We start from the raw sequence: 25,917 nt of genomic DNA, 5'->3' as shown, positions 1-25,917 counted from the left end.
TTTCCATTTGTTGCTTTTTTGTACAGTTAAATAATTTTTGTTCTTGCACTTGAGTTGTAACTGACTTTTTTTCCTCCTCCTGTATTTAGAATATATTTTTAACCAAAGATGGAACAATACAACTGGGAGACTTCGGAATAGCTAGAGTTCTTAACAGGTAACACTCATTCAGCGCTGCTGTATATACATTAATATGAGCAGATCAATCTAGTAAAAATGGATGCTACATGATTATGTAACTTATATAAGTTCGTTAACGTTCATTTTTAGTTTTCTTTTTTTTTATTCTAGTACTGTAGAGCTGGCTCGCACTTGCATAGGAACACCGTACTATTTGTCACCTGAAATCTGTCGGAACAAACCTTACAACAATAAAAGGTACTGTAAAACATTTGACTTAAGAGTTGTCTTTTTTCATTTTGATTTATTTTGTTTAGAAATTTAGAGCTATTCTGTTGATGCAATAATAAAGAGTTCAGTCTTTATTGATCTCCAATGCTGTGCACTTTACTACATGGGTTGGATAATTCTATTGAGTGAATGCGCAAGCACAATAACTGACTTCATTAAACATATGAGGGTCTGTGCCGTAGCTCACTGCTAGTTACCAGATTGAGTCTCATGTAGTGCTATCTTATTCCACAGAGGCCATTTTCTCATGCCACGACGGTTAGAAGCAGTAGCTGGTCCATCTTCTCCAACCTCCTCTTGTGTGTATTAGCCAGACTCTCTCTCAGTTGAAATCAATGCCAATCCAAAGCTTCATAGGCAGGTGTGGTGGTGGAGGAATTTATCTATTAATCCTCATTGGTTTTTGGGAGGAGCAGTATGCCTGGGTTTCTCCCCCACATCCCCCCATAGAATACTCCCAGCATTACAACTGGGAGTTAGTTCTGATCAGAACTATGTACAGCAGCTTCACTCCAGCCTCAGACATAATCAGTCACGTCCCAGCCAGAATCTGCCATCCACAGGAAGTGAGTACAGGGTTAATCAGTAATAAAACTGTCTAAATAACTGATTTTAAAAAAAAAAAGCCCACAACACTTTTAAATGCTTTAGAAATTTCCAAGTCATGTAGGACATAAAATCCAGGGTACTTGCATCTCTTAAAAAGAAATTTCTTCCACCATTCACTTACCCAATTTATCTAAATCAGATATGGTGATAAGTGTGGTATTGATTCCTACATAAAAAGAGTCTGGAGCCGAAATATCTGGTGCTGTCTTTGTTCGGAAGAGGCATATGTTTGTTTTTTAAATAGATAGGAAGCTAGTACATCTTGCAAAATGCACAAATGCTTAATTTCTATCACTTGGTTTCAAGAACATGCTTCTAGAGCAGCGATACTCAGACCTCAGTGGTTCAGGAGCCAAATTCAGGATCAACATTACCCCCAGAAAAGCCACAGTAACATGAATTCATTGTTTCACTTATTATAGTACTATTCATATTTAGTTTTATTTATATAATGTATGTATGTATTCTCACGGCAAGTAAGTTAATAACTTAGTACAAGTTGATAACTTGATTGGTTAATAACATAGTAAAAATATTCTGATTTGGTTAATAATTAAATCACACAATGTTTTTATATATTGTGCTACAAAGAGTTGCTGGAAATGCATTAGAGAGCCATTTGTTTTTCACGCACCACAGTCTGAGGATTGCTGTTTTAGATAATCTTGTATTTTTGGAGTAAAAACTAATTTTTCAGGTCTGTTCTCTTTGTTTAGTGACATATGGGCTCTTGGTTGTGTTCTCTATGAAATGTGCACACTTAAACATGCAGTAAGTAAAAATTTAAAATACTTTGGAACTATTACTCTATTTTACAAACATACCTCTTTCATTATTTTGTCCATTGTCAAATTTCAGACTGATATATTTATATCTGAGCTGATGCAGGGCTTTTCATGGTATGTGCTTGTTTTTGAAATTAACTTTACTGTTGTAGCCATCTCTCCCCCTCACTTTGTTTGCCGCCTATCCTGCACATGTGTGCAGTATATTTAGCAACACGTTTTTTTTAAGCCTCCTTCACTAAACTGTGTTTTAGCAACAAAAGTAGCAAGTTTGATAGCAAAAGTGCATTAAGCAAAGTGTAGCATTCCTTTCCTAGCAATATTGTGAACTTTACAGACTGAATTCACCAATAACTAATTGAATGTATCTTTGGTGCAGTAGCACTAATGAGCTTCCTTTGTAGCATGCACAAATGGCAAATGTCTTCTGTTTTCTAGATTTTTTTTTTAAATATACCTTACTGCTCTTTAGAGGCTTTAAGAGTATCTTTTTGGAGACTATCCTTTTCCTATTAGTATATTTTGCTCTCTTCCTTACGTTCCCATGCCATTTTACCCCCTTATTTTAGAAATAAAATTGAAATTAGTGTTTGATTTTGTTTAAATGTATTGTCATTTAAAAAAAAATCACACTTGTCTGAAACTGTTTATCTAAAATGACTGTAACAGAAAGATTAGAGGAAAAATATTTTTCAGTTATCTTGTGTAATCCATCACTGTTTCCCATGTCTAGTCAGTCAGTTTTCCCTGCTTGGTGGGTCACTGACATGGCAACAGTGGGGAGAAAAACATTTTTAAAAATAGAAAAATATAATTGTTAAATGACAAAATTTGGAAAGGGGCTTCAGAGGCAGATGTGGTACTGGAAAGTATTTATATATAATTTAATAGACTGGATTTCAAGTGATGTCCCTTTTTAGCTGTTGTTCATCATAGTTTGCTTCCAACCCCAGGGCCTAATCAGTATTGTTGATTAAAGGATTAGAGTGAATTCCAGAGAGGTGCCAGAGTACCTACAGCTCATGTTGAAATTTCAACAACACTTCTCAGGATTTGGCCCTAAATGAACACAGACCTTTTACTATCCTTTTTGTTCCTAGAGGTGGCGTTTTCATAAAAGGATTGACAATCTGGTGGACTAAAAGGGAAGGAGGCTAGCAACCTATATGCATTTTACTCCAAAACATTGTTTTGCATTACCATTGACTGTTGGCCAGCTTTGGGAACAATTTTTATTGGTTAACTGTAGATACAGAGCTAACAAAAAGCACAAAACACTTTCAGAATCCAAAAATTAGTCTTATTGTTTAGTGTGGCAGAGTTGTATAAAATTACAGTATTTAGTATCAGATTACTAGATACAGAGCACATTTGAGATCTAAAAGATCTTTTGATAATGGCCCTTCAAATATTTAAAGAGAAATAATTTTTTTATTTTTTATTTTGGTATGTTTATGTAAATTAGGTTCTTTATGGCTGTGCCAGCATTACAGTATACATATTAATGTATGCTAATTTCTCTCTTTCTGGTAATTATAGTTTGAAGCTGGTAACATGAAAAACCTGGTACTGAAGATAATCTCTGGATCTTTTCCTCCTGTTTCTCTGCATTATTCCTACGATCTACGTAATCTGCTTTCACAGTTATTTAAAAGGAATCCTAGGGATAGACCATCAGTCAACTCCATATTGGAGAAAATCTTTATAGCCAAACGGGTGGAAAAATTTCTTACACCACAGGTATGGAAATGATTTTAAAATAGCTTTAGAATTCTGCCCCTTTTATTTATTGTGCTATGTTCAACCATCTGCACTTTTTATTATAGTAAGATGCAAATTTAGAATATAAGATACTCATGAGAAATTACTTCCAAAAATATTACAATAGAAAGTAAAGAACTTGTATCTATTTTGAGGAAAAATAGTTACTACTATATTTAGGAAACAGTCACACTTATTATACCAGTAAAATGAACTGCCAACAAATTTCATTTCAGGTTGTTGAAATATTGTTTCTATTCCTGAATTTCAGTAATTCAGTTATTTAATTTAAGTGCATCATGTCCTGTGTGCTTGTACAGTTAAATGTTTAGTTAGTCTTTGATATATCTGAACAGGTGGCTATCCATAACATAGGACTGACAATGAATTCAGTAACCTACTAGTACCATTTCCTTAGTACTTTTTCTTAAATTTGCAAACAGTTCCAAATGCTTTGGGAATATTTAAGAGTTAAGCAGGTGGGGGTGGGGTGTTTTTTTTTTAAAGCAACCAGGAATGTTTAAATGGACATAGGAGTAAGTCTAAGGAAATTGTTCAACATGCTTCTGCCCATGTGGAATTCCATGATCAGTTCTGATGATAGTATTACATCAAAATGACAATATAAAGGTGAGCAAGAATAGCAGAGGGCAAACAATACTGATTTCATTTATTTATATATTTTTGGAGATGTGTAAATCTAATTCATATATGAATTGAAATTCCAAATGAACTTTAAACTTGCATTCTTACAGGAGTTGAAAATTCTCTTGGAATTTCTTTTAGAGCTAAAATAGGGAGGAGATCCCCAGTGGGAGCAAATATTGTAAATTAGTTTTTTTTTTAAAGAACTGTTTAGGGGCTTAGCTGTCCAATGTTAACACTGTCCTAAGGGTTAACCTGTTTGCTCCTGTGATCTGACTTTGCTTCCTGAGGCCAGCATAGGTTTAGAATTTTCAATGGGGTCTGAATAGCCATGAGTTAATTAGCAGTAACTTACCATAGTCTAAAGGCAGTATTTCCTTCTGGGTCCAGTGAGGGCACTGGATGATGGGACTCTTTTCACTGGGACTTGAGCAAATCAATTGAAGGGATGGCGAATTTAAAAAAAAAAAAAAAAAAGTAAAAAGTATCTGAAAAACTTGTACCAACACTAGTAACTATTAATATCTAAAGATCTGAATGTATAAATTTTCTCAGTTTGTAAGTATATTTGTGCATTTGACAGCACTTAGCATAATCAGTTTTGCTGTTTTCCCATGTGTAGTCGGGTTTTTTCCTTCTTGAAAAGACAAGACCTGTATAAACCACAAGGAAGCAGACAGATCCCCATAATGTTTTTAAAGAAATAAGAATTAAAAAATTCCTTCCATTTAAAAGTACAGCGAAACTTCAGAGTTACAAACACCTCAGGAATGGAGGTAGTTGGTAATCCTGAAATGTTCGCAACTCTGAACAAAACTTTATGGTGGTTCTTTCGAAAGCTTACAACTGAACATTGACTTAATACAGCTTTTGAAATTTTACTATGCAGAGAAAAATGCGGCTTTTAACCATCTTAATTTAAATAAAACAAGCACAGAAACGGTTTCCTTACCTTGTCAAAGCTTTTTTTAAACTTGCCCTTTATTTTTTTAGTAGTTTACGTTTAACACAGTACTGTACTGTATTTGCGTTTTTTTCCTTTTTTTTTTCTGCTGCTGCCTGATTCCATCTCACAGTGTATAATGTTAGGCATGTATGTAAGTTTTAACAGAGTTAAGGCCAAAGTTTTGCAGATAAAGTTGAATTACAAGCTTTACTTTCACGTAATTTATGTAAGGAAAGTGAAGACTTCTGAAACACTTTAGTCTTTTGCAGGTGCATGAATAAAAGTTGTAGCTAGTAAAATAACTTTGCCTTTTGTTTAGCTTATTGCAGACGAATTCAGTCACAAAGTGTTCCACAAGTTTGACGCCCATGTTGCACCAGGTAAATGTACACGAGTGCTCTGCAGTTACCTTCAGTTGCAGTAGGATAGATTGTGTTCAGATATGGAATTTATTTTGACCTGATATTAAAAAAACAACCTGGGAATAAATATAAATATTTTATTATTTATTTACTTTTATTTTATTTATATTTTTAGGAAAGCATGTATGTGTAAGCTACGCGTTTAAACTATAAATGAGCCTCTAACTTTTAAAGTTACATTTTACTCTTGCCACATTATTTTCAAAAGTAAGCAGATTGCTAATACTGAACATCAGTCAAGGGATTAATCAGTATTTCTGCTGCACAGGTTCTCTCCTCTTCATAGCAAATTGGTAATACTGTAATTTTCATTTTTGAATTTTGGTGGTGGTCCAGTGTTGTTGCTGGAGGCTCCACGTCTGAGCCTTTCAACTCAGGACACGAGAGTTTCTGCCTCTGATAGCAGAACAAATTGCTGGTTCAATTTCTCCCGACTGTTTTTTGTCTTACAACTTCAATTTTTATTTGTTTTTATGCAACTTGACTTCATCTTGCAGCATTGATGAGATGAGAGGAATCACTGCAGCTTTGAGGGTCTAACCTTCTAGTTTCTCTGGTACAACACAACAGTTTAGGGCATCTCCCCCTTCTATGGGTCCGGTGGCCCTCCATCGGTTAGCGGGACCTTTTCCCAGTGAAAGAGCCTTCACACAGTAATACCCTGAAGCTATATTTATTAGCAATTAATGAACAGAGTACACATGCAAAGGATCTGATGCTCATCGCTCCCCATAAAACAGGCTTCTCCCAGTGGCCAGTCAGGATTGGATCATCTGGGGTTCCAGCTTCTGCACAGTATGGTCGTGCAGGGTCTCCGAGATCTAGCAGCTTTGATCTTAGGCTGCATCCCAGAGTTAGGGTCCAACAAACTTCTCTTTTGACTCTCATTATATAGTTTAAAATGGGAGTTTTTCTTCGAGGAGTGTCCTTGTGGGTGCTCCACTTCAGGTGAATCTACATCCCTCCAATCAGAGGATTTCAGTAGCAGTGTCTAGTTGGTTCGCACATGCGTTGTCCACATCTTGCACTGTCTCTGGCTGTTACATAGCGCTGTGTGACCAACCCTCTCTCAGTTCCTTCTCTACTGCCCTTGGCTTGAGATGGAGCAATGGCAGTGCCTCTGAGTTTACCTTTATCTTAAGAATTAGTCTAGATTAGGAATTTTAGAACCTAGTTTAGCTAGTTAAGTCTTTATTTACTCTTTTTCTTCCCTGTTTTTTTTTCCTCATGAGAAAGTGTGGGGTTTTTTTGTTCTTTGTTCTTTAAATTATTATACCTTCTAGCATAGTGTAAATACCATATTCTGAGGGGCATGCCCAGCTTCCAGGTTTTAAGTGCTGCTTCACTTGCCAGTTGTCAGTCCTGGTCTCTGACGGACACTCACTGTGTGTCTGTGGTCTCGGCGATTCACACGTACCACAAAAGTGTTCCCATTGCCGTAATCTGCAGACCCGAGCCAGGAAAGCGAGGAATCTTCAGTTAAAAGCCCTCTTGATGGGGAAGTCTCTGTGCCCAGCATCCGATCCAGGATCATGGACCTCTCCTGGGCACTGGTCTCGAGCGGTGGCATCTGACAGGCATTCTGCAGTACCCTCTCAAAAGAGAGAGCACTCCAGCTACAGCCTCCCCTTCCTGGAAATCTGCCAAAAAGAGGTGATCCCCAACTCCTCAGACACCATCGGTACTGACTGCACCGAGACAGATTACCTCTGAGGTGGCAGGACCCTCTGGTACTTCAGGTACCGTGCAAGCCAAGGACCCTAAGTGGGCAGGCTAGGAGAGAAGCAGCAATGAGAAACTTAACCATCCCTTCCTCAGTACTGCTGGAACCGCTCAAACGTGTGACACCGAGTAGCTCAGCAGCACTGTAGTGTGTGTGGTGCCACCTTCTGCCTCCATAGCGTACAATCCTCAGCATTGACAATCAGCGTAATTGCATTGGTACTGCCGACAACACCCTCCTCGGTACCAGTGCTGTTAGTACCGCAGCAATTTCTCCGGCACAAAAAACCTCTTAGTATTTTCAGCACTGGAATCTCTCCTCCTGGGTACTGATATTACTCCATCATGGTCGGTACTGTACCAGCTTACACCGCCATCCAGGTCAGCTCCTCCTTTCTCCAGCAACAAGAATGATGATGAAGAACAGGAAAAACTCTCTTCGTGTCACTCCTCTCCTATCCGGACAACCACCAGACCAGGTCCACCAGAACAACCTCAACACCACCCCGGACCCAAAGCTCATGGGTGGTACAGACATCCCTGGATATCTCCATTAATGCCATCCCCCACCACGGTGGTCCTACTGGGACCCGTGGGCAGTGTACTGTCACGACACTGTAAGCCTCCCAGCACACACAGAGGTCAAGGCATTCCCTATTATCCTCAATGCCTGGACCCTGTAAATCCCTGGAAGAGCCACCTGAGGGACTCTAAGAGACTTAGGATCAGGAGGTCACCCCAGCTGCTAATTTTTCCTCCTCCTCTCTGGACAAAGCGGTCGTGCCCCCAGTACCAATAATGGATGATTAAGACTAAACTTTTGTCACAGATATTTTTAGTAAAAGTAAAGACAAGTCACAGGCAATAATCAAAAATTCATGGAAGCCTGTGACCTGCCTTTGACTTTTATTAAAAATATCTGACAAAATGGGTACGGTGAAGGGTCCAGTACGCATTGCTTCTGGGGTCCCCTACTGTCTGGAGCAGTGGGGCAGCTGCAGGGTCTCCACACTACTTGCCGTGGCTAGGCAGCTGCAGGGGCCCCAGCTTGGAGCTCTCGGGGGAGGGGGGGGCACCACCGATGGCTCAGAGCTCTGGGGTCCCCCGCTACCCATGGCAGCTCAGAGTTCCAGGATCCCCGCGGTGGCTGAAGTCAGAGAGGTCTGTGGAAGTCACAGTTTCTGTGACAAAATTGTAGCCTTACATCCAGACTTCAAACAGTCACAAGAGCTGTTTAAGAGGATTGCAGACTCTCTGGAGATACCAGTGGAAGAAGTTGTGGAGTCACAACATAAGCTGTTGAACATCCTCCAGACATCATCTTCATCCATGATTGCTCTCCGGATGAATAAGGTATCCATTGACCTGACCAAGGCCATCTGGCAGAATCCAGCAGCAATTCCACTTACTTGTAATAGAGTGGACAAAAAATATTACATCTCTTCCAAGGGAATGGAATTTTTGTTTTCACAACCTACACCAAATTCTCTGGTGATAAACCATGAATGAGTGGGGCAGACGACATTCCAGATCCAATCCATACCATAGTGACTGGGAATGATTATCTTTTTGAGTGTCAGGCCTAGTCATCAGTGACCCTACAGTTCAGGATCACAAACTATGAGGTGTTAATGGCCAAATGCAACCACTCCAATTATTCAGAGATGGCTGACTTTATTGATTTATCTCCCTGGGGGCAAGAAAAAGAAATTTAAAGCAGTCATCTCTGAGGGCCAGCTCCTATCTTGAACAGTCATGCAAGCCTCAATGGACTTGGCAGACACTGGCACGTTCCATCGCCACAACTGTAGTCATGTGGCGAGCTTCATGCCTCTACCTCTCTGGGTTTCCCAGGGAGGTACAATCCACTGTCGAGGATCTCCCGTTCAAGGGCCCAAAGCTATTCTCAGATAAAACAGATGAGTCACTTCACACACTAAAGGATTCCAGAGCAACTCTTCGATCCTTAAGCATCTACACACTTACACAAAGAAAAAAATGGGAAATGTTACTCAGCACAAAGAGCAAGATCTGCACCATACACACAAACAGAGGCAATATGACCCACAAAAACATAGGCAGACCCCTACCAGGTGGAGACCACTCCCATCTCAACTATGAAAATCCCAGAAACTCCACACTAAACAGCAGTTTTGAGGGTTTGGTCAAGGACCTGAGATACCTCCCACATTTTCAAGTGCTGGAACCATCCACAGCTGTCCATTCTTTCAGAGACCATCTGATTCCATTCCACCCAGCATGGAAGACCATCACATCAGACAAATGGGTACTAGAAATTATCAAGAATGGCTTTGAATCCAGTTTACCTCCTTCCCTGTTCCTGTTCAAGGACCCTTCTCATGAACACCTACTGCAACAGGAAGTAAACCATCTCCTACACCTAGGTGCCATAGAGTTAATACCAACATAGTACAGAGGGAATGGTTTCTACTCCTATCATTCCTTAACCCAGGAAAAAAAACAGCGGATGTAGGCCCATTCTTGACCTAAGGAAACTCAACAAATTTGTGAAGACCCAACGGTTCAGGGTAGTCACGCTCACAACGATAATTCCAGCACTAGAACAAGGGGACTGATTCTCGACTCTTGATTTCCGGTATGCATATTTCCACATAACGATACATCTTTCACACAGGAGGTTTCTCAGATTTGTTGTGGGAAAAGATCATTACCACTACGAGGTACTCCCTTTTGGCCTGTCTGTGGTTCCATCGGATTTTCGAAAGTACTGGCATTGGTGGTGGCTCCCCCCTGCAGACAAGAGGTCATAATATTCCCCTAGCTGAACTATTGCTTACTCAAAGCCTCCACACAAGAAAAGGCCCTAGAAGCTACCCAAAAGAAAATGGGTCTGTTCACAACCAAGCTTACAAATAACTAGCAAAAATCAATGCTCATGCCTGTGCAGAGACTAGAGTTAATCAGGGCCCACCTTAGTTCATTGGAAGCTATGGCCTAACTGCCCCCACACAGATTTGTCATTCTCGTCCATCTGATTACTACAACACAAACCAGCCCATGGACATCAGCCAGCACCTGTCTCCAACTATTAGGCCATATGTCAGCAACAATATTTATCGTGAAACATGCCAGATTACATGTGCTACTTTCAAGACTGGCTTCTCTGCACTGGTGGACTCGACCACACAGTGTTTGTGTAGGAGTTCCCTTTGACAGACCCAGCAATAATATTCACAAAGGACACTTCTCTGCTATGTTGTGGGGGTGCACTGGCACAACCACACAAGCCAGGGCAGGTGGTCCCCCTTGGAATCAACATTGCACATAAAGCTATTGGAATTTCGAGTAGTCTACAGTGCATGCTCACATTTCCTACTCATGATCAGGAACGAGACCATAAAGGTATTGATGGACAATGTTGCTTTTATGTTTTATATAAACCGAGAAGGGGGGCCTGGTTACACTTGCTATGCACAAAAGTGATACGATTATGGAACTGGTGCATCCACCACAACATTGACATCTCAGCCTCCTACCTACCAGGATGCCAAAACACCACTGCGGACATGTTGAGCAGAAAATTCTCCCAGGACTGTGAGTGGGGACTATAACAGGTATTCAAATGCTGGGGGTTCCCAGCCATACACTTTGCAGCAACCCAGAATGCCAAATGCCCACATTTCTGCTTGAGAGCAGGATTGGAACCCTGATCTCTAGTGGATCTCAACTAGGGATCTGGGGCCGTGAGCAGGTTTCAGGTGGTCCTCCAAGCATGGTTGGCATTACTCACTAAGGACCAGGGAAGAAAGCCGAAGCCCCACCGTGCAGGACTGCAGCCTGGGGCCCTGAGCCCCACCACCCAGGTGTGAAGCCGAACCCTGAGCAACTTAGCTTTGTGGGGCCCCCTGTGGTGTGGGGTCCCCGACAGTTGTCCTACTTGCTATCCCTTAATGCTGGCCCTAGCTTTTATATGCAGAAAAACAGTTGTGGCTGGGCTGTGGAGTTTTCATAGCATGTTGGGGCAGGGGATGGGGCTCAGAAAGAAAAAGATTGAGAACTGCTGCTCTGGGTGTTGCTTTTCTCCTCAAATGGGATGCACCTCTACTGTGTGCATTTTCCCTAACCCCTATCCTATCCAGGGTCATACATAAGATAAGGACTGACAAATCCAGAGTTATCTTGATAGCCCCCACGTGGTCCAGACAGACATGGTTCCCTGCTGAAGATGGCCATGTGCCCACTGTGTACTCTTCCCCTTCTTCCACATACCTTGTCTCAGGATGTGAGCAAGGTCCACCACCTGAACTTGGCAATACTCCACCTGAAAGCATGGCTACTCCATGATTCCAAAGCAGCGGAAATTACCTGTTCAGAGGAAGTAAGAGCCATACTGTTAAACAGCAGACAGTCTACTGCCCGATATACTTGCCTACACAAATGGAAGAGATTCCACATATGGTACCAGAATAGATAAACAGTGGTGACTACCTCTCCTTTATCAATATTTGATTACATACTGGAACTTAAGAAATTGGGTCGCTCAGAGTACACCTTGAGGCAATCATGGCTTTCCACCACAAAGTTGACAAGTTCTCAGTTTTCACGCACCCTATCACTAAACGATTTCTCCTTTACCCTGAAATACGAGCCCCTACATCCTCATAGGACCTTAATCTAGTGCTACGATGCCTTACTGGGCCTGCATTTGAACCCTTAGCAAAATATTCACTTCTCCAGCTCTCAATGAAGGTGACCTCTTGTTGCTATAACAGCCACACGATGAGTTGGAAAACTTGGGGCTTTCATGGCACACCGTCCATACACAATATTCTTTAAAATTAAGTTACTCTAAGACCACATCCAAAACTTTTATGTAAAATAGTTGCCTCATTCCACTTGAACCAGCCCATCCATCTCCCATTGTTCTTTCCAAAACTTTTTGGGAACAAACAAGAAACGATGTTCCGTACCTGGGATGGCAGAAGGGTGCTAGCATTTTACATTTGCAAATTTCTGAAAGATTTAGTCCTGTCAAAGTTATTTTTCCCCATCACGGAGACATGGAACTCTGGCTGTATTGACCTTTTTGCTACTGCCAGCAAAAACTACAACATCCCCCTGCCCCCAGGGATCCGCACACACTCCACTAGATTGCGTTCTTTATTAATACCCTTCCTCAACAATGTACCTATCATAAACATCTGCAAATAGCAACATGGGCATCATCCCATACATTCACAGAGCACTACGCAATAGGGCAAGACTCGTCACTGGATGCTCTGTTTGGACTCACGGCCTTATTTGTTACCACTGCAACTCCAAAGCCCCTTCCTTCCCCTGAGGAGCACTGTTCTGTAGTCATTTAAAATGGAGCACCTACAGGGTCACTCCTTAGAGAAGAGAGGGTTACTCACCCTGTGCAGTAACTGAGGTTCTTCCCGATGGTTATCCCTGTGGGTGCTCCACTACACTCCTTCCTCCTGTCAACTTCAGAGTTTCATGGTAGAGACTCTGTGATAGAGAAGGAACTGAGGGAGGTTTGTCGCACAGTGCTACGTAACATTCAGAGGTGCCGCGAGATGGGGACAGCGCATATATGACTCAATCAGGCACTACTACTGAATTCTCTGATCACAGGCGCAGGGATGCAGATTTACCTAAAGTGGAACACTCACAGGGACAACATCTCGAAGAACCTCAGTTACTGCACAGGGTGAGTAACAGTCTCCTCTTCTTATCTATACCATAACCAATTATTTTACTCAAAACACAACTATATAATAATTCTAACCACTCATTTTACATAACTATATAGGGAGTTCCCATGTCTAGTGCCTGCTTACTCATGCTTTTGTGTTTTTTCAAAATTTGTTAAAACATCTCAAGGTCTGCTTATTTTTATGACTTGGAGGTGGGATACACACTCAGGGTAGGAATGGTTAATCAGCAGCAGAACATGACTCCCATTTCCTGCACAATACTCTCTAATTTCTTAAAATATTGTCTAATGGTCTAAAACACTTTTCCTCGGAACAGCAAAAACTTTATAATTTCTATTTATCAACAAAAGCAACTTTTAACAAAAAAAATCAGACACCCAGTAAAGAAACTTGCCGAAACAAGGTTAGCTTGTCCATATTTCCTTCTGTTCCCATGAATCTGTGATTTTACTGTATCTATCCCTGTTAGCAATGCTGCAGTATTTTCTTCTATCTGCTAAAGCCAAGGCTAAATTTCCCCAACTATGGTTTCTGTTACCAATTTACGGTGGCTCTGCATACAAGATGGCTGCAGATTATGCTAAATCCATACACAAAATGGCTACAGGTCATGTCAGATCCAGGACTGTCGCAACAGCGCCACTTGAGTGGGCTCCTCTGCTCCCCCTTCTAACGAGGTAGAGAAGCACCAGGAAGCATCAAGCCAAGTCCAAGATATGCGATAGGCAGCTTTTCAGAAGACTCGGAGGGCAAGCTATGCCTTGCTGCGGCAAACAGCCAACCCTTGATCTGCCAGGGCATGAGAATTTAAAGTAAAATCAGCATGCTGGGATCTCATCTCCCCCATTCACAGTCATGATCGTGCTGTGGAAAGGCTTGACGAGGAACATGAGGCTTCCCAAGGAGCTGAGAACCACTTGTAGCTTACTTAGGGGGCAAGTTTTGCAAACTCTAAGGCTCCAGCTCCCAGATAGACAGAAGTGAGTGTCTCCTTCATCAGGAAGTAATTCATATAGTTGATGAGCAAGTGATGTAAAATTCAAATTTAAATATTTTTGCCTTTGCCTTCCCACCTCAGAGAATGCTTGTTTGCTGAGGCCCTTTTCCTGTATAAGGGATCACTTATGGTGATCTGTATTGGACTCACTGCCACTCTCCCACACTGTAGTATGTCTGGGCATAAAGAGAATCCTGTTACTCCTGTGAATCCCCATTTGAAGCAGCAGTGTAATAGAAATTGTGCCTGTCTAGTTTTTCAGACCAGGGAACCTCACTCTAAGCCTCTTTCCCTGGCAGAGTCTGAAAGGTGAGAAGGGATCTTTCTTTTTGTCCCTCCCTTTTAATAGACTGGTCCCACATTAAAGCATCAGGAGCTCCTTAGGTTGTCTGTTCCCAAAATAGAGTTACATAAGCACTCCATTCCTCAGACAGTAGCTCCATCATGGATGACGGGGAAGTTAGTAAATCACAAGCCATTTTGAACATCAGAAGGGATTTCTAAATAAAGCCCTGAGTGGTACTAGGTCTCTCCTAAAGTACTTAAATTGTGGTTATCCAGCCTGGAGGAGAAGACAGGCATCCTTTCATGTTCCTAGGGCCATCTAATGGGCTGTTTCCCCAATCAAGGTATTTGTCCCAGTACCCCATCTTAGTTAAGAGGTCCGCAGACCAGGATGAATAATATGCTTATCACCCTCTTGTAAACAACCAAGGGAAGTACCACATACCACCAAAAACAAAGCACACATGAAGATCCAAAATGCATGAGTCTCCCAGGACATGGAGCCAGTGGTTCACAAAACTCAATAATTATAATTAATAATAATAATAATAAAAAAGTCTTCAAACAAATATAGAGCCAGAGTTTCCTATACTCCTGCTTTGAGGATATCTTAAGACCAGACTGGGGATTTATGTTTAAAACTAAATCTTAAGCTAAAATGTTCTATAAAAAAAATAAGGAAATTTAACAAGTTCTGGGATCCTACGTTTGATTCAGCAATAGACCCACCATTGATGTAGTCTAACATTCAGAAGTCACACCTTCAGACTTCTTTCTAAAAGATCCCATAGATAAGAGTGAAGACACTACATAGAACTTGCTACACCTTGACTCTGGCTATTTTTAGACCAAAAATGTTCCCTGTTCTTATTTAGGAAAACCTAATTGGTGGCAAGCAAATGGCTCATTGTCTAGGGGTATGATCCTTGTTTTGAGTGCAAGAGGTAATCCTAACGGAATTCTGTGCCAAAAAAATAAAAATTCTGCACATTATTTTTAAAATTCTACAAATTTTTGAGAGTAAATATGAAGTCACTGGGAAAACGATCTCCAATTCAACAGATTAATCATTAATACTTGGAGGATTTTCTTGTCATGCTGTATTAGGAGGAGAACATCACCAGACAGACATTTAAATTGTTTTATTTAACTAAAACACCGTTATGTATTCTGGATTTTTTTCTTCAACAGCAAACATAATATTTTAACAAAACAAGCATATGAATTTTTGAATTTAGGTAAACCAAGTTTTTTAAAATCAGGTTTGTTTTTGTCAAAATTGTTTAAAATAATTAAATGAAATATTTAAAAAATAAAAATTAAATAGAATATGTCAGCCAGGTCAACATGAGAAACTTAAAATATTGGCTTCTGCAGCTAACTCTTCATTAGTCTTCACCTTCATTTTCCTGTTTGTTCATAATCTGGAAAAGAAAATCAAGCTTTCCTGCTCTTTCTGGTCCCAAACGATTTCTCAGTTTGGAATGAATTAGTCTAAAGGAAGAAAATATTCTTTACACTAGCAGAAGAAGCTACTGCTGTTAAAAGTGAGATTATCACTTCAACTGTCTCTGAATCCAAGTGCTTAAGTGATTTCCACCAGTTCACTGGTGTGACTTTCTTTAAAACATCATCAGCAAACATATAGTTCTTGAATGGTTGACCCTTAGTTCTGAAGTTTATTATAGTTGGCATTATGGAGGGATGATTGCTGGATGTCCATGTCATAGACAACTCTTCTTCAACAGTTAAGGTTTGACCCTGGTACCAAGTATTGCGAATATTTGCAAGAAAATGAGCTGGAGATAATGCTTGTCCCATTCATTTTTTTTTAATGCTTGTAATTTAACTCTGTCATTGCATATTTCTCTTTTTAAGATCTCACTCAGTGCCTTCCAAATTTCAACAGCATTAGCAATAAAACAGCTATTTCCCTGCATTTTGTTCAAGGCTACAGAAATAGGCTTCAGAGTACTCAGCATGTGTTCAACATTTCTCTTAAGCCCAACGTTGAGAACTCTGTCTGTGACAATGCGATCTGTTTTTTCACGATTTTGTTCACAAACTGTCTTCAGGTTAGGCCAGTTCTTGATACAGTGCTCAGAACAGTCCAATACTACGTTCCATCACATCTCTTGTGGGAGAGTTAGCTTGGTTCCTCCCACTTCTTTCAGAGCCGCTGCTGCAAAGTGGTTGTTATGGAATTATTTTGCAATTTCAACAACATTAGCCTTTAGTTCTGGAACACTGAAGTCTTTTTGGCTAGAAGGTGCATCAAATGAGCACTGCAACTGTATGTTAGCTTGGGACTCTTTTTTTTTTTCTAAATAATTTCTTCTCATCTTGGATACATTTGCAGTATTGTCTATGACCAAGCTGTATACTAGACATTTGAGTTTTTTCCCACAGTTTGTTATAGCTTTTACTGCTACTTCTTGTAAGTATTTTGCTGTATCAATCGTTTCTGTACGGAAGACATTCCGTTCTTCTGTTGTCACACAAGCACATACAACAGGATCATTGTGGACATTGCTCCACCCATCAAGACTTGGATTAACAATTTTACCTTCTAGACTTTTTGTACACTGCTCAATTTCTCTTTCATACACTTTATCCGGCAATTTGCCTTCAACATCTGCTCTGTTGGGTGGACTGTGTCCTGGTCTTAATGACTGGACTGTGTAATGAAGTGTGGTTTCTCAATCATTTGGAAAGGAAAGTTTGTTACATAAACGGGGCAATTTTTTCATCAATTACCTCTTTTTGTAATCTGCTGATTCTTATCACAAATTTATCTATGGTTGTTTCTGGATGATGGAGATTTTTTTTTCTTTTTGCTACAGGTGATATACTGTGGCTATGTGTGACATACATGATGTTACTGAAACACTATGTAGATAACTCTGAAACTATAGAAAATGATGGTGATCTTGAAGGTGGATAGTCTTCAGAATCCTGTATGTTGAAGATGGATTCTCCTAAACAAAAAGTCAATGCAGTTATTTAATTATTATTACCATACTGCTCATTTAGTATTGCTCATTGCATTCACGGACACTCAGTACTACTTTAAAGGTGAAATTATAAAAGGAAGATCTGCCTCTTTCAGCTATTTATTTTTTATCACAACTGCATCTAAAATGCTAGTACCATAGGGTAACAACTATATTTTTTTGCTCAAACATGAGAATTCAAGAATAGTCCAGAAGGAAGACAGGCAGTCCTTAAGAAAGAAGTATGAAATAAAAAAGTTTACCAACCTGATCCTGCATGTTCAGACATGTTCCTTTCATCATCTTCAACACAGCTTCCTCCTGAGAAGGAATGCGTCTCATGATGTTGTTTCATTCGGGCAACCAGGCTTTGCATTTCTTTGTTGCACTGTTTGCATTTTGCAGGCATGCCTGTCTTACCCCCAGGTAGAGGAATTTCATTAAAATATTCCCAAACTGGGTCTCTGTTATAGCCTGCTGCCACTATATGTTTTCCCTTCTGGTGAGAGAATGGTATGATAGATCTCAGATCAATAAAGAAAGAACTTAAGACTTCTGGAATATGCTGCTTAAACAGTTTCACTTTTGTTTCTCCTGCCTGTCCCTCCCGTCTCACATTTATCTCCAGACTACTTCTCCTTGTCCAGATTTATTCCACCCCCAGCATTGAACTTTTTGAAACTTTGCACTTTTAGAGAGAGGTAAAGGATTGACTCTGTGTACACAAATTTGCAGAGGGACAATAGGGTTGAGGTCTGTTATTTCTCACCTCTATATATTTAATTTAATTTTTTATTTTATTTTATTTCAAAACATTTTTGCTGTTAACAAGCATGTTACCTCTGGAGACACAAATCCACAGTTTAAGAACTGCAAAACTGAGTATCTCTAATGGTATTTTCTATACTGAGCACTGAGTCCCATTGGGTAGATAGAAAGATTAACCTAAATAATCTATATGATTGGGTTCCTAATCCATGAACAATTGGAACTCATTTACAAAACTTTCCTTAAATATGAATATACATAAATATATTGTCCCATATTATGGAATTAGAATTTATAATCCCTATTCCATGATGAGAGATCTTTGAACTCAAAGATACCTTTATCTTTAGATAAGAATTTTTTTTCCCCCTCAAAAAGCATTTTATCAAAAAAATCCGATTTTTATCCACCCCGAAATAAATGTGGAGGCTCCAGCATGGCATGGGGGAAGCACAGGCCACTGGCTGCATGGAGGTGAGAGATCACCCTGCAGCCATTCCCTGGGACAGGGATTTGGCGGTGGGGCTGCTCCTGATCCTGACACAGCCTAGGGGCCAGGCCTGTCTCAGAAACATCCTGGAGCCCTGCCCGTCTGTTCTAGGCACATCAGGTGTGGGCTGGCAGGCTCAGCCCAGCAGGATCCAAGTGTAAAGGGGTGTGTGTGTGTGTGGATACAGGTGTGGGGTAAGAGGGTTCTCTCTGGGACTTTCTGGGTGCAGGTTGGCTCAGTGGGGGATCTGGATGCACAGGGTCTTGGGGGTGGGGTTCAGGGGCAAGGTGGCTGGGGCTCAGTGGTGGGGGGCTGGGACTGGGGGTTGGGGCTCAGCAGGGGGAGTCTGGGTGTGGGGGGCTCAGTGGGGGGTCCGGGTGCTGAGGGAGTGAGGTTTGGGGTGTGTGTGTGTGTGTGGGGGAGGTTTGATGGTCCTGTGTAATGGGGGAGTCCCAGTTGCAGTTGCTGCCAAGGGGATGCTGCATCCTGGGCTCTGCCCCGCGCCCCGCATCCCACCCCGCCCCCATTACTTTGTCCCACTATGGGCACTCACTGTTGTGCAGAAAACAGGATGGTTCTCAGCACACACAAGGGGAGCACAAACAGCACTAGGTCCCAGGAGGCGGTGTCCAGCTGCAGTGTCAGCAGGGCTGAGCAGTTCCCTCCTTTAGCGGGGCAGCTCTGTGCTCACAGATATGGGGTGAGACGGCAGTGGTCTAGGACCCCATGTGCCCCTCCTTTCCTCCGGTTGGAGGGTAATGTCCCCCTCGAACTACGCCCATGGGTGTCCTCAGCCCCCCACTCCCTAGCATAGCTTTCCTTTGCTTCCCTGTCACTTTTTGCAGAGAAGCAGAGAAATCTGCAGGGGGACATTGTTTTCTGTGTGCATGCAGTGGTTCAGAATTTCCCCAGGAGTAAAGAGGTCTTGGATTCATTTTCTGGTCCCATCCTTGGTGCAGTGTGCAAAAAAGCTTTCTTGGCAGTCTTTCCTGGATCTCAGTGTGATTTGTGACGAGCAATGATTCCTAAATCAGTGAATACAAGAAAGATATGTTTACATCCATGAATAGGAAGCAATCATTGCAAAACTTGCACATCCAAATTTACAGGGTGAGGCTGTTTGGGAAAACGTTAGAGAAATTAGAAGCTGGAGATGCAGAGAAGCTTAAACTTCAGTTTTGAATCCAGCATAGAAATTTGTTGTTCACTATCAACAGTTAGGGTATTTAAGATAGGACTGTTTGCTTAGCAGAGAGAAAAAATCTGGAGCAGAAGCTCTCAAGGAAGACCTAAATAGATTCCCCACCCACAACTAACAATCCTCAAAATGAGCATGCTCAGACAAAATGAACACTTGTGTATGAGAGTTTACAGTTGCTGTATAAAACTTTTTAAATCTACGCTCTGCTCCCAGAGTCTTAAATGCATAGTAGCAATTACAGCAAGGTTCCGGTCCTAAATTCTGTTTATACCCATTTATGTACATCACCACAAATTGTGCCCTGTCCAGAGAAACAGATCTACTCATAACTTGCTAGCTGATGGAAAGGATTTAAAATTGTAGGTTTTTCAAAATCAAGAAGTATTTCAGCACAGAAAATTCTTTACCCAGAGGTCAAAATACAGCTTTGGCCATAATTTTTGCACCATGGTAAAGATTTGCATAGATCCAGAATGTCTTCATGTCAGTCATTTCCTGGTAGTGGTCATCTAGAGCCAGTTGTCTCCAGCAACTAGTTTGCTGGTGTTGCATTGGTATCCTCCCGCAATTAAATGTCACACTATATGCTTCCTAGAAATTACTTCTGAGTACATGGAACAGCTTATTGGATGCAATGCAATATTAGGGGTGTCATTTGCAGATCATATCTAAATGTCCTGTTGTGGGCAGGTTAGTTCAAGCAATATGTTGATAACCAGGTCAACTTTTACTCTAGACCTTGCGTGCTCTCTTTCAGAAGCAAGCCTTGCAGGATGGGACTGTACTTGGAACACAGCATAACCTAAGGGTTATGGTCCCTCACCTTAGGAAAAGGAAAACATCCAGATCTCTGAACTTCACACTTTGTGCAGCACAATCTTCCAAAATCTCAAAATACACATCCTTTTAGTTCACTTTTACAATTCTGTCAGTCCTGTGCTGCAAGAAAACATAAGGATGGCCACACAGGATCACACCAGTAGTCCACTGAATTCACTGTTGTCACTGATATTACCAGCTGCTTCAGAGGAAGGTGCAAGAAACACATTAGCGACAATTATGGAGCAGTGTGTCACAGTGGAAGTTTGTTTCTGCATCTTGTTAGTTAGAAGCTGGCTTACGCTCTGAACTATGAATATTTGTATCCCTCCCAAAACCAGTGAGTAAGTGGAGGTCAGAGTTCCTCTGAGGCAATGAAAATTATGTGCCAGGCAAAGAAGAATCTGCTGCCTTTCAAGGCAGTCCACATAAAGGAAGAGGTTAAATCATCCTTCACAGGCACAGAAGGCCAGCTTTTTGTACTTGATAGACAGCCAAGGAACCTCTGCTGCATCTGCAGAAAGATAAGTTACTTCTTGAAGCAGAGACTCCTTCATTTGCGCCTCGACCACCTATGATTAACAGCCTGGGCTTTGAAAGTGAAGTGTAGTTCAGCAGGGACTCTGTTCTCATTAATATACTTTGGTAATGAGACAGAACTCAACCAGGAAATTTCATTCACTGAGCTAGTCTAATTTTATTTTTCATTTGAAGGGAAACAGTCTATGCCCCAAAGCGCTTACTATCTGTTACTATCTCAAACTATGTGTTTGGCAGGAAAAAGAGATATGTGGACCTCTTCAGACTCAACTCTGTGGTTTTTTTTAAGGACTTTTATACAGTGTTTCAATAAATGTTGAAAGAAATTATATCTCAACCAAAGCATATTTTGACTGATGGCAAAATAGTACATGTTCTAAAATATATTCTAGTATTGGTACTGCATGCAAGCCCAACTGCTGTAGATAGCAGTGTAAGTGATTATCCTATGGGCTTCATACAGTTGCATCTAGTTTATTCAAACAACTTAAATTACTGGATGAGGAGAGGAAGACTTCCAGAAAACTACTGGAGTACATTTGTGTCCTAGTCTGGGGGTCTTGGGTATTTGAAATTTCTCTTGCTCTGCTTCTGTGGGGAGAGGAGATGATTTTCACTTTTTGGAGGGGAAGTATCTCAACTGGGAAGAAGATGCCATTTTGGTAGTTGTCTAATAAAAGTGGGAAAGGCTTGGAGAGAAGTTGTGCCCCTTTCTCAAATGAACACTCTGAATCTAGTCTGAGACTTTTTTGTCTTGATAACCGGTCAGGTAACTTGAGACAGAGCAATGCAACAATATCCAAAGAAGACTAGCTATGTAAGTTTAACTATGAGACAAACCATTCATATTTCTTCCTTTCTTGTTTAGTAAAACGACCAGCTCAAGGACAAATCTGTGCTTCAGCTGTGCCAGCTCAGAAAATTACCAAACCTGCTGCAAAATATGGAGTGCCTTTAATGATCAAGAAATCTGGTGATGCATCTAAAAAATTTCATGAGAAGAAGCCATTAGCTAAGTTTAGACAGGTGAGGGCACAGGAGTGGTAATAAGGAAGGTATATATTTCCAAAAGTTTTGTTTTCATTAACTAATTTGATTTACCTTACTTAAACTACTTAAAATACTAGTCCACTAATATCCTATTATTGTTGCTTTTCATTTACATCTGTTGTATTGACATACATCTACACAGGAAATAGTTGCATTTAGGTAAACCAATTATATGCCTTGTTTTGTTTTATTTTTCTTATTTTGTAAGAAGATATTGCTGAGCTTGGGAGACTGCTATCAGTCTGGTTTGGAATGCTACTTAAGTTGGCTGCAGCTTGAATGGCTTCAGTAACCTCATTTTGTGGCAGTCAGTTTTAGGAATACAGTAATTTTACAACTGAAGTTTGCAGAACCCCTGGAACTATTTTTAATAGGCACTATTCAGAGTATTCTCTGTGACTCTCTTTCTTCATCTGTAAAATGGGGATAATGATACTGACTTCCTTTTGTAAGGCCTTTTGAGATCCATTGATGGAAAAGCACTATATAAGACCTTGGTGGTATTAGATATTTTTTTTGTTAATCTATTCGATGTTCAGATCTATTTTTTTCTATTAGTAAGTGTACTTGTTCCATATTCAGCACCTTCAAACTTAAATATACAGTGTGATCAGTAGATAAGAACGGCCATACCGGGTCAGACCAAAGGTCCATCTAGCCCAGTATCCTGTCTTCTGACAGTGGCCCATGCCAGGTGCCCCAGAGGGAATGAACAAAACATCGAGTGATCCATTTCCTGTCGCTCATTCCCAGCTTCTGGCAAACAGATGGCACATCTAAGTGAATTGTCTGTTAATATGCAATACATGCTTCATAATGTACTGGACTCTTCAGAGAAAGCAGAAGTTGAACTAGACTGAGGAGGACGGTACCTCTAAATGAGTAGATCCTCTTCTAAAGCAACTGCATTTCTATGGAGGGGTGTAACAAAATCCTGGCAAAACAAAATTAGGTAGCTAGTTATGCTGTCCTTTCAACGGATTATTCTTTAAAAGATTCCGTATGTTTCGAAGCAGGTACCACTGGACTCTGATGGACAAAACCAAATTCTGTATTTAAAATTTTAATGGAATTTGTGATCTTAATAATGGATTTTAAAAGTAGAGGGAGCATGAAAATGTGTTTGGAGAAGAAAACTGGCAATAGGATGTGGAATGGGGCCAGACTAATACAGATACATCTGACAAAGCCATGCTGTTTGGTCTTCACGTTGTCCTTGAAGGTGGACATTTATAAGTGCTGTTAAATAACTGTATACCAAGACTCAATCTATTCAAGTTTCACTTTAAAATAAAACTAAAACACTACACTGTGTATACAAAAGTGAAGAAATTCAAAGCAGTGGTGCCTGCAGGAAGTGTAATTCTACCATATTGTCCCTGCTTCTTTCAGTGATTGACTGTGACCTTGTATAAGGTGACAGGCAAAGTATATGTTTTAAATATCTGCCTGACTGAACAGAGGGAGCTAAGGGAACAAGATTATACCACAAAACTATGGCCCTTTTCCAACAAACAGAAGAGTACATGTCTCTAAATGCAATAGAATCTGAGTTACGAAGATCTCAGGAATGGAGGTTGTTGGTAATTCTGAAACGTTTGTAACTCTGAACAAAACATTATGGTTGTTCTTTCAAAAGTTTGCAACTGAACATTGACTTCATACAGCTTTGAAACTGTACTATGCAGAAGAAGAATGCTGCTTTTAACCATCTTAATTTAAATGAAACAAGCACAGAAACAGTTTCCTTACCTTGTCAAATCTTTTTTTAAAACTCTTTATTTTTTAATAGTTTAACACAGTATCGTACTGTGTTTGCGTTTGCTTTTTTTTGTCTCTGCTTCTGCCTGATTGTGTACTTCCGGTTTCAAAGCAGTTTGTGGTTGACCGGTCAGTCTGTAACTCTGTTGTTTGTCACTCTGAGGTTCTACTGTACATAAATACCAATTAGCAGTGTTATTACATAAGAATAAAGTATTCACTATAGTTTGAACAAACTCTGTAGTTGGAAATTTCAAGGCCAGCTTGTTTTCCCAGTGAGCACTGTGATTGGCATCTCCAGGGACCTTCAACTTGTTAAGGAGGGCATAGAGGATCAGTGTGCATTGATATTCTCAGAGAAGGGAAATTAATAGGAAAGATTAAAATTGAGCTTTCAAAAGTATTTTCTCATTTGTTTTGACTAGATAGAACCCATGGTCAAGAGCAAATGAAGAATTACAACAGAACTTACCTTAGATCTTAACAATATCTTTTTTTTTCAGGCAGACTTCTGAATAATAGATGAAGCTGTATTGTAAAATAGTGTTACATTTTAAATTACTGCTCTCTCACTTCCTGACTTCACTTTCCTATTATTTTGGGATCTAGAAAGTACCATGCACTGAGCTATCTAATTTGTAGTTTTACCTTTTATCTAGGCCCATCCAACTCCAATGAAGAAAATGAATCCAGGAGAAGAAAGGAGGAAAATGTTTGAGGTATAAAGACACCCATCTACCTGTTTTCAAGCTACATCAAAACCAAAACCAGAATAAAACGATTTTTAAAATGCAAAATAAAACCTCCAAACCTTTCCTCCTTATTTCTTTCCTCCAAAGACCCTTTAACTTCTTAATTTTTACCTTTCTGGGCGTGCCTCTGCCATTGGAGTACTAACTACCATGATCTAAATTTGCTAAAAGTAGTGTTCATTAATAAATTCTAAATATATACTTATTTTTCAGGAAGCTGCAAAAAAGAGAAGATTTGAATTACTTGAGAAGGAAAAACGACAAAGAGACCAGGTAGACCTAATACTTTGGCTTTTTTTTCTATTTACAATGATGCTTTAAGTAATAAAATCTTCCCTTGTGTAGTACGTCATAAAGTACCTCAGAATATATAGTTTAATGTTCCCACTGTTCAAACTTTCAGAAGGCTGAGCAGATGAGAAGACTGGAAAAGGAAAGGGTAAAATATGTTTGAATTTTATTTTCAACATTGAAATTGAATTTTTAATAGAAAATTGAATCCTTGAACTTCTATTTCCTTTTATTTTTTGTCTTCTCCAGATGGAACGGATAAACAGAGCCAGGGAACAAGGCTGGAGAAATGTGCTTAGTTCAGGTGGAAGTGGTGAAGTTAAGGTTGGCAGCAGATGCTGAAATATATAGCACAATCTTTTTTCTCCCTTTTATTTATCTTCCATGGCACGTTCTTTTCTCCAGAACAGAAAGATGCCTATCTACATGTGGAGCTACCCCCAGTACTAATCTATGAACAGTCTGAGATACTGAATAATGGCCCCCTTCATGTACCCAACTTCTTGGTGTTTGAGTACACTTCTCTGATTTCTAACATGTTCTATCAAATTTTTTCATCTTCCTTCGTTCTGCCAATAATTTCATCCTTCATACACCACATTTGTTTCCTTCCTTCTCCCATTCCTCCCTCTTGTCCTTTTTCTATACTGAACCTGTGCGTGGAACAACCTTCTTCTCCTCATTCAAATGCCTCACAATTTTCTGTCTAGGTATTTTTATGGCCCCCAACAATGTAGCATCTGAGCTCCTCCCCTATGAGAGATTTTGTGTTGTTCCTTTCTGCTTTTCGAGTCCATAGGAAAAATAGCTTGCCTAATTTATCAGTAGCAAGTGTTTATGTGAATAACTTGCTGAGAGAAAGTTGCGGTTGAAGAGAAGTTTTGCATTAATTCTGAAAGAGGTAAGGTCTGTTGTATTAATTTAGATGGAATATAGGGAATTAAAGATGCTAAATAAATTCAGTTAC

The 25,917-nt window shown here is 40.2% G+C and overlaps 1 protein-coding gene across 5 annotated transcripts in view; it reads left to right on the top strand.

The window, feature by feature from the left end:
• Nucleotides 1-25,917, top strand: part of NEK1 (NIMA related kinase 1) — a 145,082-nt gene that overhangs the window by 24,410 nt on the left and 94,755 nt on the right. For all 5 annotated transcript variants that reach the window (XM_077815444.1, XM_077815446.1, XM_077815445.1 and 2 more), the window contains 10 exons: nt 90-157; nt 292-378; nt 1,737-1,791; nt 3,345-3,545; nt 5,477-5,537; nt 21,965-22,122; nt 24,567-24,626; nt 24,873-24,932; nt 25,063-25,098; nt 25,200-25,274. In XM_077815444.1, the coding sequence (XP_077671570.1) occupies nt 90-157; nt 292-378; nt 1,737-1,791; nt 3,345-3,545; nt 5,477-5,537; nt 21,965-22,122; nt 24,567-24,626; nt 24,873-24,932; nt 25,063-25,098; nt 25,200-25,274 (861 nt within the window). The remainder of the gene's footprint in view (nt 1-89; nt 158-291; nt 379-1,736; nt 1,792-3,344; nt 3,546-5,476; nt 5,538-21,964; nt 22,123-24,566; nt 24,627-24,872; nt 24,933-25,062; nt 25,099-25,199; nt 25,275-25,917) is intronic.

The sequence above is a fragment of the Eretmochelys imbricata genome, chromosome 4 (assembly GCF_965152235.1).
Source record: "Eretmochelys imbricata isolate rEreImb1 chromosome 4, rEreImb1.hap1, whole genome shotgun sequence".
Taxonomy (NCBI): Eukaryota; Metazoa; Chordata; order Testudines; family Cheloniidae; genus Eretmochelys; species Eretmochelys imbricata.
Note: the sequence above shows the minus strand (reverse complement) of the source record. Positions and strands in the feature narration are given on the sequence as shown.